This window comes from Schistocerca serialis, chromosome 4 (assembly GCF_023864345.2).
Source record: "Schistocerca serialis cubense isolate TAMUIC-IGC-003099 chromosome 4, iqSchSeri2.2, whole genome shotgun sequence".
In the NCBI taxonomy this organism is placed as follows: domain Eukaryota; kingdom Metazoa; phylum Arthropoda; class Insecta; order Orthoptera; family Acrididae; genus Schistocerca; species Schistocerca serialis.
Genome location: NC_064641.1, coordinates 532975908 through 532989278, shown reverse-complemented (window position 1 = coordinate 532989278; position 13371 = coordinate 532975908). Strand labels below are relative to the sequence as shown.

General features: G+C 43.7%; 1 protein-coding gene across 1 annotated transcript in view; it reads left to right on the top strand.

The window, feature by feature from the left end:
- LOC126474591 (dipeptidase 1-like) overlaps positions 1-13371 on the top strand; it is a 287814-nt gene that overhangs the window by 98790 nt on the left and 175653 nt on the right. The window contains exon 5 of the mRNA XM_050102065.1: positions 3785-3917. Coding sequence (XP_049958022.1) covers positions 3785-3917 — 133 coding nt within the window. The remainder of the gene's footprint in view (positions 1-3784; positions 3918-13371) is intronic.

Here is a 13371-nt window from a genome sequence, read left to right as displayed (position 1 = left end):
ACGAGTGTGGCTGTAGTGCACTGTTGTGGTTTGGTCTAGCTGTCGCAGTGTCCGCATGTAGCGCTTGCCGCTATTGTTATTCTGCATTCGTCTCCGCACACAGACCAACTGTAGTACACCGTGTTACCAGACGTCTGTGATAGTGTTGTAGGAACTGTGACCATGGTGTATTCGAACTCTGAAAAGGCGGAGATGATACTCATCCATGGCGAGTGTCGACGAAATGCAGCTGAAGCCTGCAGGGTGTATGCAGAACGGTATCCGGACAGAGAGCATCCAACGTGCCGCACATTGCAAAACATCTACCGCCAACTGTATGCAACAGGTATGGTCGTAGCACGCAAACGGGTCCGTAACAGGTCCGTCACAAGAGAAGCGGGTGCAGTTGGTGTGTTAGCCGCTGTTGCCATGAAGCCACACATGAGTACACGGGACATTGCGAGAGCCGATGGACTGAGTCAAAGTAGTGTCATGCGCATACTGCATCGTCACCGCTTTCACACGTTTCGTGTGTCGCTACATCAGCAATTAAATGGTGATGACGTTAATCATCGAGTGCAATTCTGCCAATGGGCATTAACAGAGAATGCGTTGCAGCTCTACCTGTTTACCGATGAAGCGGGTTTCACAAACCATGGGGCAGTGAATCTACGGAACATGCATTACTGGTCCGTGGACAATCCTCGCTGGCTCAGACAGGTAGAGCGACAGCGATCGTGTACTGTAAATGTATGGTGCGGAATCATTGGCGACCACCTCATTAGTCCTCACTTCATTGCAGGGGCCCAAACAGCTGCAACATACATCGCTTTTCTACAGAATGATCTGCCAACGTTGCTCGAAAATGTCCCACTGGAAACGCGTCGACGTATGTGGTATCAGCATGATGGTGCACCTGCACATTCCGCAATTAACACTAGGCTGACCCTTGACAGGAGGTTCGACGGGCGTTTCATAGGACGTGGAGGACGCATAAATTGGCCAACCCGTTCTCCTGATCTTATACCTCTGGACTTCTTTCTGTGGGGTACGTTAAAGGAGAATGTGTACCGTCATGTGCCCACAACCCCAGAGGATATGAAACAACGTATTGTGGCAGCCTGCGGCGACATTACACCAGATGTACTGCGGCGTGTACGACATTCATTACGCCAGAGATTGCAATTGTGTGCAGCAAATGATGGCCACCACATTGAACATCTATTGGCCTGACATGTCGGGACACTCTATTCCACTCCGTAATTGAAAACGGAAACCACGTGTGTACGTGTACCTGACCCCTCATGGTAATGAACATGTGCGTCAGTGAAAAAGACCAATAAAAAGTTGTTAGCATGTGGACGTAATGTGCTGTTCCAGTCTCTTCTCTACCTAAGGTCCATCACCTTTCCCTTTGGGTCCCTACGTAATTCGATGCTCTCCAATACACACGATCGAACGGCGGAGGAGTGGTACTCAAGCGTCAACTTTAGGTTACAATATCTCCGGATGTAATTAACATTTTACAATGCAACAAACGGCACTGATTACGTATTTGTTTATATGTTCAGATGTGTTAACAAAACTTACGGGGTTCCATTTAAAAAAACGTAGGTTTGTGTTAAAAAACATACTTCCATGCATTTTGGTATGGTTTGTATTAACCAATTACACTAGCCCCTCTCCTCACGTTCGGTCTGTGGAATCGATTCGTCAGTATTTGATGTGGTTTACGAAATATATCCAGCGGTAAGGTTAGGTGACTCATCCTGTATATATAGTGATGATAATTAGTATACGTCTTGTCGAAACTGAAGTTGACATTTAGAGTTCTGTCTTATTGTGTTTACTCATTGATGCAAGGATAGCGCGACACCAGTTTTCTATATGGTCCGCCGTGTTAGAGGAAGATAAGACGCAAGTAACAAGTCTATTTCAGGATCCTAGCGTTGGTAGAGACGGGAATTCCGCGTGTAGTCGTGTAGGAATGCTTGGGTTGTGGATGATCTGGCAAAATACTTGTTCTCAGCTGAAGGCATGGCTTCCTGGCAGAACATGTTCATGTAGGCCATTCTTGTATCATTCATCGTTATATTCTAAAAGTCTCCGAAATCGTATAGCAGTAAAAGTGGTTTCAAAAACTGTGGCTTTTACGCAAGTGTCGCTATTTTGTGGACCTGAACAACAATTGCACCATATTTTATTCCTGCATTGTTTGCAAGGATGTGCGTATCATAGTTAAACACTGCCTCAGCGCCCGACATACAACTATAGGGGACAATAGTGTTCCGTGAATTGCTACACATGCTGCATGACGCAGCCTCAAAAGCAGTTGCGCACACTGGGACCAGTCTTACTACTACACTGTCTAGTCACATTAATGTGACAGCCTGTCAAGAGCCATTAACCATCGCTGCGAAACGAGCAGTAAGAGAGTCAACAAGGTGGTGGTAGGTAGCGCCAGGAACGTGGAGCCAAGCCGACTGGAGTGCCTTCACCAGAACTGCAGTAGCTTTCACGGTGCAGGATCTGTGGCTTGAACTGATTCCCACAGATTCTCGACTGGGTGTAAGTCAGGGTAATTTCGTGGCCTGAGGAGTACGGTAAACTCATCCTGTTCCTCTTCGAACCACGCTCGTACGCTGCGAGCTGTGTAACACGTTGCATTGTCCTGCTGGTAGATATCACTATGTCGAGGAGAAAGAAACAGCGTGGTGCTCAAGAATAGTTGCGTACTTTTGTTGATCCACTATTCTCTCCAGATTGACGAGATCACTCAAGTAATGCTACCAAATTCCCAAGAATATAACGCGCCCTGCTCCCACGTGGACGCTTTAGACGTTTGTGGGAGAGAGTTTTCTTTCACACGTTTCACTCCGATGGAGCATAAGACGTATATCAATATCCACTTTCTCTATAACACTTCTCTTGTGACGAAAGTTAAACAGATGGAACTTTCACGTTGTTTCACAATGAAGGGTTTCGCCACCGAAAGTCTTAGCTGCTTGTGAGGCTTTCGGATTGTATGGTCGAGCCCAAGAAACTTTTCTGTTCCTAACATTTCGTCCCGACTTGAGCTGATCATCTTCAGAGGTGGTCACAGTTCCGCTCAGACTTTCTAACTGACGGACTGAACGTCGGTGGGCGAATAAAAGCTGAGTAGAAGGCTCTAGAGGAAGCTGACTCTTGTTCGACAGAGATAATCCTTAATAATCGATTGGCGTCTGTTAAAGATAAAATGATCGATTTTATAAGTTTGCTGTCCGCTTATCAATACGTTGAATGACTTCTCTCCTTCTGTGTAAATTCTTCCCATGTTAATATATTTCTAAGACTTCTCTATGTAGTTCTAGATAACAGTTCATTTTAGATGAAGAAAAATTTTCCAAAACCGTAATTTTTTCTACAATGGCATAATGATTTTTCCATTTTTTTATAAAGTAATATGTAAAATGGAGATTATTTTAACAGCAAAGAATTAGTCACGGTTCTTAATGATATACAGGCAGTAGTACTACAGAATCGACCATTGAGTAATGTCTTTGACAGTTGCTAATCCACCGCTAAGTTTTCATTCTGACAAATATTATCTCTGACGATCAAATGAAAGCTTCTACCACACCCCATGTTCAACGTATTTATGTTTTCTTAGACTTATCCGTCAGACGGGAAGACTCAGCGGAAGATTTCGAGAGTAATTCTGGACAAAATTTCCGAATGTAAAAGTATGTCTCACGTTGCACATAGAAAACAGTCGCTGGTGCTTTCATAGAGGAGTCTAATTGAGAACTGTGTGCTGTTACAGTTCTGGTCGGCGTACGTGCCATGCGGCGCGCAGTACCTGGACGCGGTGCAGCTGACGCTGGAGCAAATCGACCTCGTCAAGAGGATCATCAGCCTGCATCCGCAGCACTTGGTGCTCGCCACTTCCACAAAGGGTGAGAATTCACGTCTCTTTCACCGGTACATTACTATTAAAAAGTGTAATTTAATGTGGCGCGATACGCAAATGTTAAAGGGTATGTACTTTGGAGCGTTAAATAAAGTTGATTCCTGATATTCAGGTATCTGTTGTAATTTCGTTTGTGCGTGTGATAAGTGGTGTCCCTCTAGCAACTGAAACGATCGCAGTGCTTACTGCAATTACTGTCAGAACAATTTGCTTTGTGAAAAATCCTTACTGCTCACTGGTTATTCATGTTTTACCAGCTATCCAGCACTGTAGGCTTATTTGTAATAATACATTAGGTCAACTTGGTCGAAGTTAATGGAATGAAGTACAGACTTTGTGTAGATAACTCACTTGGGTCTTCTGTGCACCTCTTCGTGACTCTGAAAGTTCTTAGATATAATTGCACTTATGATTTTTAACCGTGACTCGGACTACCTACTTTTAGTGTGCAGGAAGATGGCCAGAATGTGTAATGTGTCTTTGGAAAGTCCACAGAGTAGCGGACGATAGCTGTTAGTGTTTATGTTGCAAGGAAATGAATTTCGTAGAAGACGACATCACATCCTCATCTGATTATAATTTGGTGTTACGTTTCTGACCAACATCCAGGTAATTCCCGATCCTTGCAATCTTCTCAGAAGGCGACGTATGTTACACAGGGATTCTAGTTACTTAAGAAAGGCGTAGAGATAAGCATTTCGTAATGAAAATATATTACCAAAGATTTCATAATCGGTACCTCATACTCTCAATGAAAATCCAACGTTAAAATCTCTTCATAGCAAGACTCAAATACTTACTTACATATTTCGTAACAGTGTGGCGTAAGAACAACAGTACTTTGTACAAACGCTAATTACATCGACCCACTTCGTTCCTCGTTCAAAAGGCACAAACCAATTTTCACTGACATTACGTGTCACAAAATCAATAAATAATTATTATGAATGTTATGGAACTGTTGACGCTCGCAATCACTTTAAGACACAACGGATCTAATATTTGTGATTGTGCTCTTTAACGTTTACGTCGAATTGGATTAAAGCTGTTTAACATCACAAGGGAGGTATTATTAAGGGAGATATTATTACTGATATTAGCAACAGTGCTTCCAGTTGTCCCTTTTGCGTCATAACTCTCGCTGGAAAGAGACAATGGTGCTGCCCGCTGCATTTGCAGTTGTCTGTCTTCGTCATAACTGTCCCAAACGGTCGCCCGCCACGATCAGTCAACATGCACCTTTATCTGTGTTATGATTTAGAGGATGATGCATTTCCTGTTCATCATTCATCCTTGCATTGGCTACTGCAGTTGCCATCCTCTCGACACAACCTTCCCACATGACCGCCCGTCACGATCACTCAGCACACACTTTTGTCTGAGTTATGATTTAGAGGATGATTTTTATCCTCTTCTTCCTGTACGTCCCATTAATGTTCGCCCTTTGAAACACCAAACACTACCGCCCCTCTCCCTTGGTCATGGAACCAACCACCATACGAGCAACAACAATTTGTTCGCGCTCGCCTTCACTTGTTTCGGATCTAATACACCCGAAACTAACTACAACACTGTTCCGACCGCGAGTGGCACTTGAATGTATTGAGGACATTGAACAGGTTTCTTTCGTGCTTAAACACAGTATCGCAACCTGCAGACGTGGCTAACAACCGTGCGTCCTCTCTCAGTTTATAACGGGAAGAATTTTGAGGATGAAAAGATGGCCTTTCAGTTGGCGCAGATCAGAGTGACGACATTCGAGCGTTAACCTGCCGTCGTGAGAGAGAAGACAAGGAAAATAATCCTCGTAGTGGTCGCACGGAGTAAACTACATAAGCTGACGTCGGCTACAAACACCTTCGACCAAAGGATCCGGTCATCCATCCGTAATGCGGAGCTGACCAATACATGTAACAAGCAAGTATAAAAGAAAACGAAGATATTGTATTGTCGATAGAGAAGCAGTAGCAGCAAAACTGGCCTGTCGGGGGAGCAAAGTATCTTCTAACGTGGACTAGTTCTTGTATTCACATAAGTAACAAATCAATCTGGGACATTTTAACCCTCCTGAAGCTGCGGTTTGTGATGTGAGTATGAAGTGGAAACAGTTATACTAAGACGAGACGGCCTTCGTGTGCTGACAGACAACGGAGAGTTGCAAGGAGAGGTAGTAAAAATAGCAAGAAATCAGCGGAAGGAATCAGTCGTGAATTCCGAATTATTGCCAATAAACTGGCCAGCAGAACAACTCGGTGACGTTTCGTATGGCGTTAAAAGAATGGGTTACAATGATCGAGCATCTTCTCATAAGCCACGCATAGTCGTCAATTGTAAACGAATCTTGAGCTGAGCTTTTGGACAGTGGAGGATTGGAAACCAGTGATTTGGTGTGATGAATCACGCTATACACTGTTGAAAACCGATGGAAGGGTTCCAACAGCGATGTAGAGAGGAGGTGCTGTTCGGTATGGGGGTGTTTAACGTTGTTCATATGTCGTAGCCTTATTGCGCTGAAGAAAACGCTAAATGCAGAATGATATGGACACGTTTAACAACATTTTGTACTTCTTACAGTAAAGAACATATCTAAGACATTTTTTGTATCAGCCTGACGGTGGACCCCTCATAAAAGGGCATCAGTGAGGCAATTATTTGTGGACAACAACATTTCTGAAATGAACTAGCCTACTGGAGCCCCTACCTGAACTCAACGGAACACCTCTGGGAAGAGTCAGAACATCAACTTCGCTCCAGACCCCAGCATCTAAAATCACTAGCTTCTCTACTTTGGGCTTGAACGGAAGAATGGGCTGCCATTCCTCCAGAGACTTTCAGACACCTCACTGAAAGTGTCCCCAGCAGAATTCGGGCCGTCACAAAATCAAGGTTGGACACTCCACGTATTAATGATACTCGAGCAGATACTGTGATAATTACAGCTCGCAAGTGCGCCGAATACATGCGACTGGATACACCTGACAATACTGTAACGACTCGCCAAGTGCGAAACCTTTCCCATACGATTACTTTGGATCCTAGATATTACTATGGTTGCCAGTACAAATCCTATATCATTATGGTGCACAAACAGATCAGGTCAGACAACACCCTGAAACCAGGCTGAATCAACAACTGCGGTTCTCTTCAACGAAAAGTGTAGGATTTGTCTATCGCCTGATGATCGGCGTTGAAGAGACTGGAGGTGGGCAGATCGTGTCACACTAGTCGCACTGGTTCAGCAGGAAAGTGAGTCCCGCATGTTATGGTCGGTCTCGTGTGTGGAAGCTGGACGTTTCTCAGCGATATCGATAATACTATGACAGCTTTTCAGTATCGGGTCAGGAACCAGTTTTACACACAGCATTACAACGATGGGTCCGTCCTTCGGAGTGGTAATGCTCGAAACACAGTACCTACCGCGTGCGCACCTTTTCACAGGAATGACGGCCTGAGAAGTGGGCTGATGTGAAGGTGACCGAAAATGCTCTGGACCAGTTGAAATTTATGTTTCTTTACGTTGAAGCAATATGCCTCACATAGTGGATGATTTTAGGAACCTCGTCGTGGATGAGTGGAATAGACTTCCACAACAACATCTCGACCGGATAGAATACCAAGGAGGACCATGTTACAGTGACGTGGTGACTCAAGAAGATATTGAACGTATTAAGCACTCGATTTTGGTGAACTAGCTCTGCTAAGTTATGCACTTCCTAACTGTTTGGTTTCTGATCTGTTTTCTATTCATACTACAGTTTTTTTGTTAGTTTCGTTGCGTGCTTGCCTTCAGTCTCACTTCAGCTGACCCCGTGGATGGACAGACGGCCACGACGCAAGATGTCAGGCGGCAGAGGGTTGAAACGGAATGATAGGCAGATGAAGGGCCAGAGAGGCTTGGATTTATTTTACTTGTACATTTGAACAATGTCGGTGCGTCATAGCGACCACGCCCCTCCCTACCACGTGAGGCGGGCTGGCTGACGCGACAGCCATAATCCAGCCAGCTGGCTGCACGCGTGTGACCAGTTTTGCTGATCACTGTGTTTAGTGTGTGGCACGTGATCACATTGCGTGCTTCTCGCCACAAATGCTTCGCACAAAGGCAGTCGGAGCCATCTCTGCAATGAAGGACTGAGTCCCAGGGGCCGTTGGCGAGCGGCGCGTCCACCGTTATGGAGGCAGACAGTTGCCATGCACAGAATACGACTTACTGCCCTCGGGGCAGGAGTCGAGGTTGCTGATGCAGTAAGCCAGGGATAGCCCGTTGCGCCGAGGTACTGAGTTCAGACAGCGAATTCAGTGAAGGTACCTGGTACCGCGAAAGAGATCCAAACTTGTGAATCATACTGGCGGCTCCTAACGTAGCCCCCATGTCCTGGTAGAATTGCTTGGCTACAAATGAAACTCCTACCGAAATGACAGCTGTCTATACCAAGTATCAGTGCACCTGAAACACAAATGTTCCGCTTGTAGTCAAGTTCTGCACAACGCCACTGGCACCCGTTGATGGAGCAATCCCCTCGCTTGTACTGTGTATTATCGCTGGAAGATTTCACCGAGCACGCCTGGCCCATCTCGAAATAGCTCAGTACTTGTATTGCTATAACCCAAATGACAACACTGCCCTCCTGGCTACCACTGACTGCTGCAATACTCCACCACGTATTCGCACTGATTTGCCCAGGAAATGATAGTTGCGCCTGAGCACAAACGTTCAGTAATGAAAACATGATGAAACGTTTTTTGAGCTGGTTAATTTTTCCGAAACAAAGTCGATATTTTTGTGAAATTTTTTCAGTAATATTAGTTTTATTTTTCAGTAGAAATTCATTGCATAAGCAGCTTGAAAGCATCCTTAAGAAATGATTCATATAACATGCTCCAAATATCTAACCTTGCGGGGCAGTGTGAACTGCAATAAAAGAGCATGACGTGTTCTGAGAAATGAAGTAAGTCGTATGAGTTCAGAAATTTCGACAGATGCACAGCGTGCTATTTGGGAGGCTTTCGTCTACATACAACACTACCATTTCACGAACGTGTGTCAAGATAGATTGTTGTTAAGGGATTTTTAAGAGCCGTGAGTGATTTTAGGCGTGAGAAAATCGGAAGGGTTTAACCATTTATAATATATTCAAGCAAAATTCCGTAGAAGTTTAGTTGTAATCTATATCTGAAAAGGAACCGTTTGAGTGCGAGTTCGCAAAATGCCAGTGATGTTTACGGTAATCGACATCCCCTCATATTATCTATCATGCAACCAAAATATTGGCTGTTAAAGGAAGCAGGGCGGGAACTGGACGTACCTAACGACGAGCACAGCACGAGGCTACGGAGCGTAGCTCCATTGCTTAGTCAACGGATACTTCCAAACTGTGCTAAGTGCGAGTGCTGTTCATCCAAAGCAGAGCAATGGCAATGATAAACAAAGCATTCATTGCATTATATCTATGACAACAGCTGGCGAAGTTGGCATTTCGTCAGAAATGAACGCAAAGAATTTCTCTCAGTGAGAAAGGAGTGGCCGATGAAATTTTAGCGTTTCTGTTAGATCAGTCAGTGAAATGTGTGGTGCTGTAAGCGGACAATGTACATGCGGAGTGCAGTTATGATTATACAGGCTCAACACGTGAAACTGACACTGAAGCGATTATCGAGCTACATAGTTCATCGTCCTTGTTAGACAGGGAGACAGAAATCCCCGTTCCAGTGAAAGGTAGTGACGTACAATCGTGGTCTGGCCAGCAGTTACTAAACACAATTACTCAAGTAGAAGTTCATCTGCAGCAGAGTAAAAAAAGGAAATTGCAAACAGATTTAGAATAAGTCCGCAGCAATGTGACCGTGTAGTGCATGAGAAAAACTACGGATATTTCAGGGAGGACAAGACGCACTTTTTGCAAAACCTGGTGTTTGCGCGTATCAAGGATTCTCGATATAGTTTATACGACGTTCATAATAGTGACCTTCTACGCTATGCTCATCCAATATCGCACTACATAAATGATATCAAGGGAAGCAATAGACGTTTGGATATCTTCAAACAGTGCTACAGAAGTGGAAGATGCAACATAATGAGATTCAAACAAAGCGTCGACTTGATGATGCACAGAAAATGTGGACTCGGCCCTACAGTTTGTAGATGAGATGAACCAACTTATCCCATCGTTCGGTAACGAATTTGTTTTCAACTCCGACCAATCGTGATTTGAAGAAGAAATATGGAAGGAACCCTGGAAATTAGAGGTATCAACGTAGTTGTATTCAGATCAACTAACATTAATGCCCTAAAGCATTGGCATAAATTACGCCGACTGTTGATCTGGATGGTAAACTGTTTGGAAAGTTATTTATTGTGCTGCGAGAAGTTGGAGGTGCTCTGACCCTTACGATTCTTTCTCCTGTGTGTGATCTTACAAGGGTGGTAGGGAATATTTACGTCACAACAAGGTACAATGAACGTAGCAGAGTTACAACTATGTTATGATCACCGATTTTGTCCACCAACTGGTCAAAATAACTTGGTTTTCCTCGATTTTTGGTCAGCATATTAAAATCATCCTCCATTAGAGCAAACTATCCCTCTTGAGAAGTGTGTGACACTGCAGTTCATACCACCTTGCAACTCGGACAAATTCAGCCTCTGTATGTTTGCTTTTCCCTTGCCTGTAAAACATATTACCGCACTCTCTGCATCTACAACTTAAAAGATAGCCAGTTTCACGACAAGCTCCACGACGAACTGTTTCGCATTCGATTGTATGTCACAACATTCAGTCAGTTCTCATCACCCCGTTTCATCAATATGACTGTATATGTATTCTACAAGAGTGGATACTTAGCTGAGCGTTCTGCACGGTTTGTAGCTCCCACGGAGTTCACCTTCAGTCTTGGTGGTGCGACAATCTGTGATGATGGTGGCGCGCCATGTTTTATTCGATAAGGCTGGTGCAAGTCAATTGTTTGTTTTGAACATTTCTTGAATGTCGGCGCCCCATTTTATGAAGTATAATATATGTACACCACAGATCAGAGGCGCCAAATGCTGCACAATATGTAAAAGTGCATAAGTGCGGCAGAGGTGCGCACCTCTCAGCCAGCACGTAAACAGGAACAGCGATATCTCTGACTAGACAAGTATGCCAAATGAGAGGCGACGGTTCCGCATCCTTATTTACGCGGTAGCAGGGGGAACGAAGCACACCTAATCTTTCTTCCCTCTGGCGACTGTAGCCATGCGCGAGACACACTGAGATATGGCGAACATTGGAAGAAAGCAAAGAACGGGAGGGCTGTGTCCTCAGTCATTTAAACACGACTGATATTGCGAATTGTTCTTTATTAGATGAAGACTCGCTGTGTTTGGTGTGCCGCCGAATAATAGGTGGCCAGGGCAAGTTAACAACTAAAAAACACTACAACTCATTTCATGAAGACGAGTGTAGTGTACTGAATAGTGGATAAAGGCAAGCCAAATTAAATGTGCTAAAGAAAAGGGATTAGGCGCATCGACAGAATTGATACCTCAGGAACTGCTCAACTCCTCGTCTCTTGTGTGACGTCCTTTCCTGTTTTACTGTACGGGGTACCATTTTCAATTTTGCGGAACGACAATTACAATAAATCTGCACAGCGAGCAAGTTTCAGAACTACGTTAAGAACAGCAAGATCCGGGAAACCGTTTTGAGAAGAGGAGTTTGTAAAGCTCTGACTCACTGGTGCTGCAGAACTTTTTGTCTCACGAATATTAGCAGGATTCAAGAAATCTGCCCTTTCGAGCAAACCGTGACACGACGTGTAAGTGTAATGGCTGGCGATGTGCACAGGCAGTTAATAAATAACACTGAGGAGTTTCTTGCTTTCTGTGTTTCGTTGGATGAGGCAAAAAACTTTATAGATACATCACAGATATTGATATTAGCACGAGCTGTCGATAACTCTGCGCGTGTAAAAGAAGACGTTTTCTACTTAGTGCCTTCGAAAGGGGCTGTGACAGGTATAGACTTCTCCAAGCTGTCGACCAATTGATTGATGGTGTCGGTATGACTGGAATAGGTTAATCTCAGTAACCACGGACGGAGCACCGGCAATGCGAGGCCATCAGAGAGGACTCATGGCAGTGATGCACAAAAAGCTAGGACGTACAGAAGAGACGTAAGAAATTCACTGCGTTGTACAATGAGATGCGCTTTGTGCAAAATCAGTTACGTTAGAAAACATCACATCAATTTTTGTACGTATGTATGAAGACACATGTATATATGAAGACACATGGGCTTAAACATCGTCAATTTTGGCATTTATTGCAGGAATTACAACTACATGCCTTACTGTACCGAAGTAAGCTGGCTCAGTGGAAGACAAATGCTGAAAAGATTTTTTAATTTACGTTTTGTTGTCAAGAGTGAACCGAAATTAGAAGATCTTTGCTGGATATCAGGCCTTGCGTTTCTCTGTCTCACATGAACAGCCAGTTTGTTAGGTAAAAATAATTTAATTTCAGACATGTTGGAAAAAGTAAATGCTGTTGAAGAAGCTTCCTCTTTGGGAGAGCCAACTGTTGTCAAAATCACTGCACATTTCCCTATCCAAGGTTTGGTCCACCAAAGGGCTAGATTTCAAGAATACCTGTCAATAATTATAAAAATTAAGTAGCAATTTCCTGCATGATTTTTAGATGTTACTGGTGCGTCTGTTATAATTCGTTGCTTTGCACGGCCGCTTTTAGCTTCAGTTGTACATCACCGACAGATGGAACTGATCTACATGCAGTGCAATACAAGACTGAAGCACGAGTTCTTGTATCTTAAAGTACAGAGGAATTCTTTGAAAATTTTCCACAGCAGGAATTTTCACTCCTGTATCACGAAGCTGCTAGAGTTATTTCTATGTTTGGGTGTACTTATGTTGTGAAAGATTTTTCTCCACAGTGGAAATGAATAAATCAAGGTTTCTATCGAGTATTAGAGACGAATATCTTCGCAACTGATTGCTTTCATCTGTTCGCCGTGGCTTTGCGCTCGACGTTCACTTTATCGTATTTCATCACCAGTGATATACATGTTTTGAATTTCTTTCTTTTTATAATTTCAAATTATTTACTAACCGTGCTACATCCTGCTCCATGTTGCATAGACGACCATTGTTATCTAAAAAAATTGTTATTAAACTGGTTGTTCAACGTGTACTTACATGTTTAAAAATCATCCCTTAACAATTGAGAGACGTGTTTGATATCAACGCCATACGTTACGTGGACGTAAAAACAATCTGGCATATTTATGCATCACTTGTTTTTATGTTTTGTTTTAGAATCGTGACGTTTGTTGATAGGGCGATGGAATAACACGATAGCTTCCGATGACTGCACTGCACACTGTGAAAAGAGGAAGACACTGCCTCAAGTACAGTGTATCACAGCTGGTGGGTAAAGAGAGGCG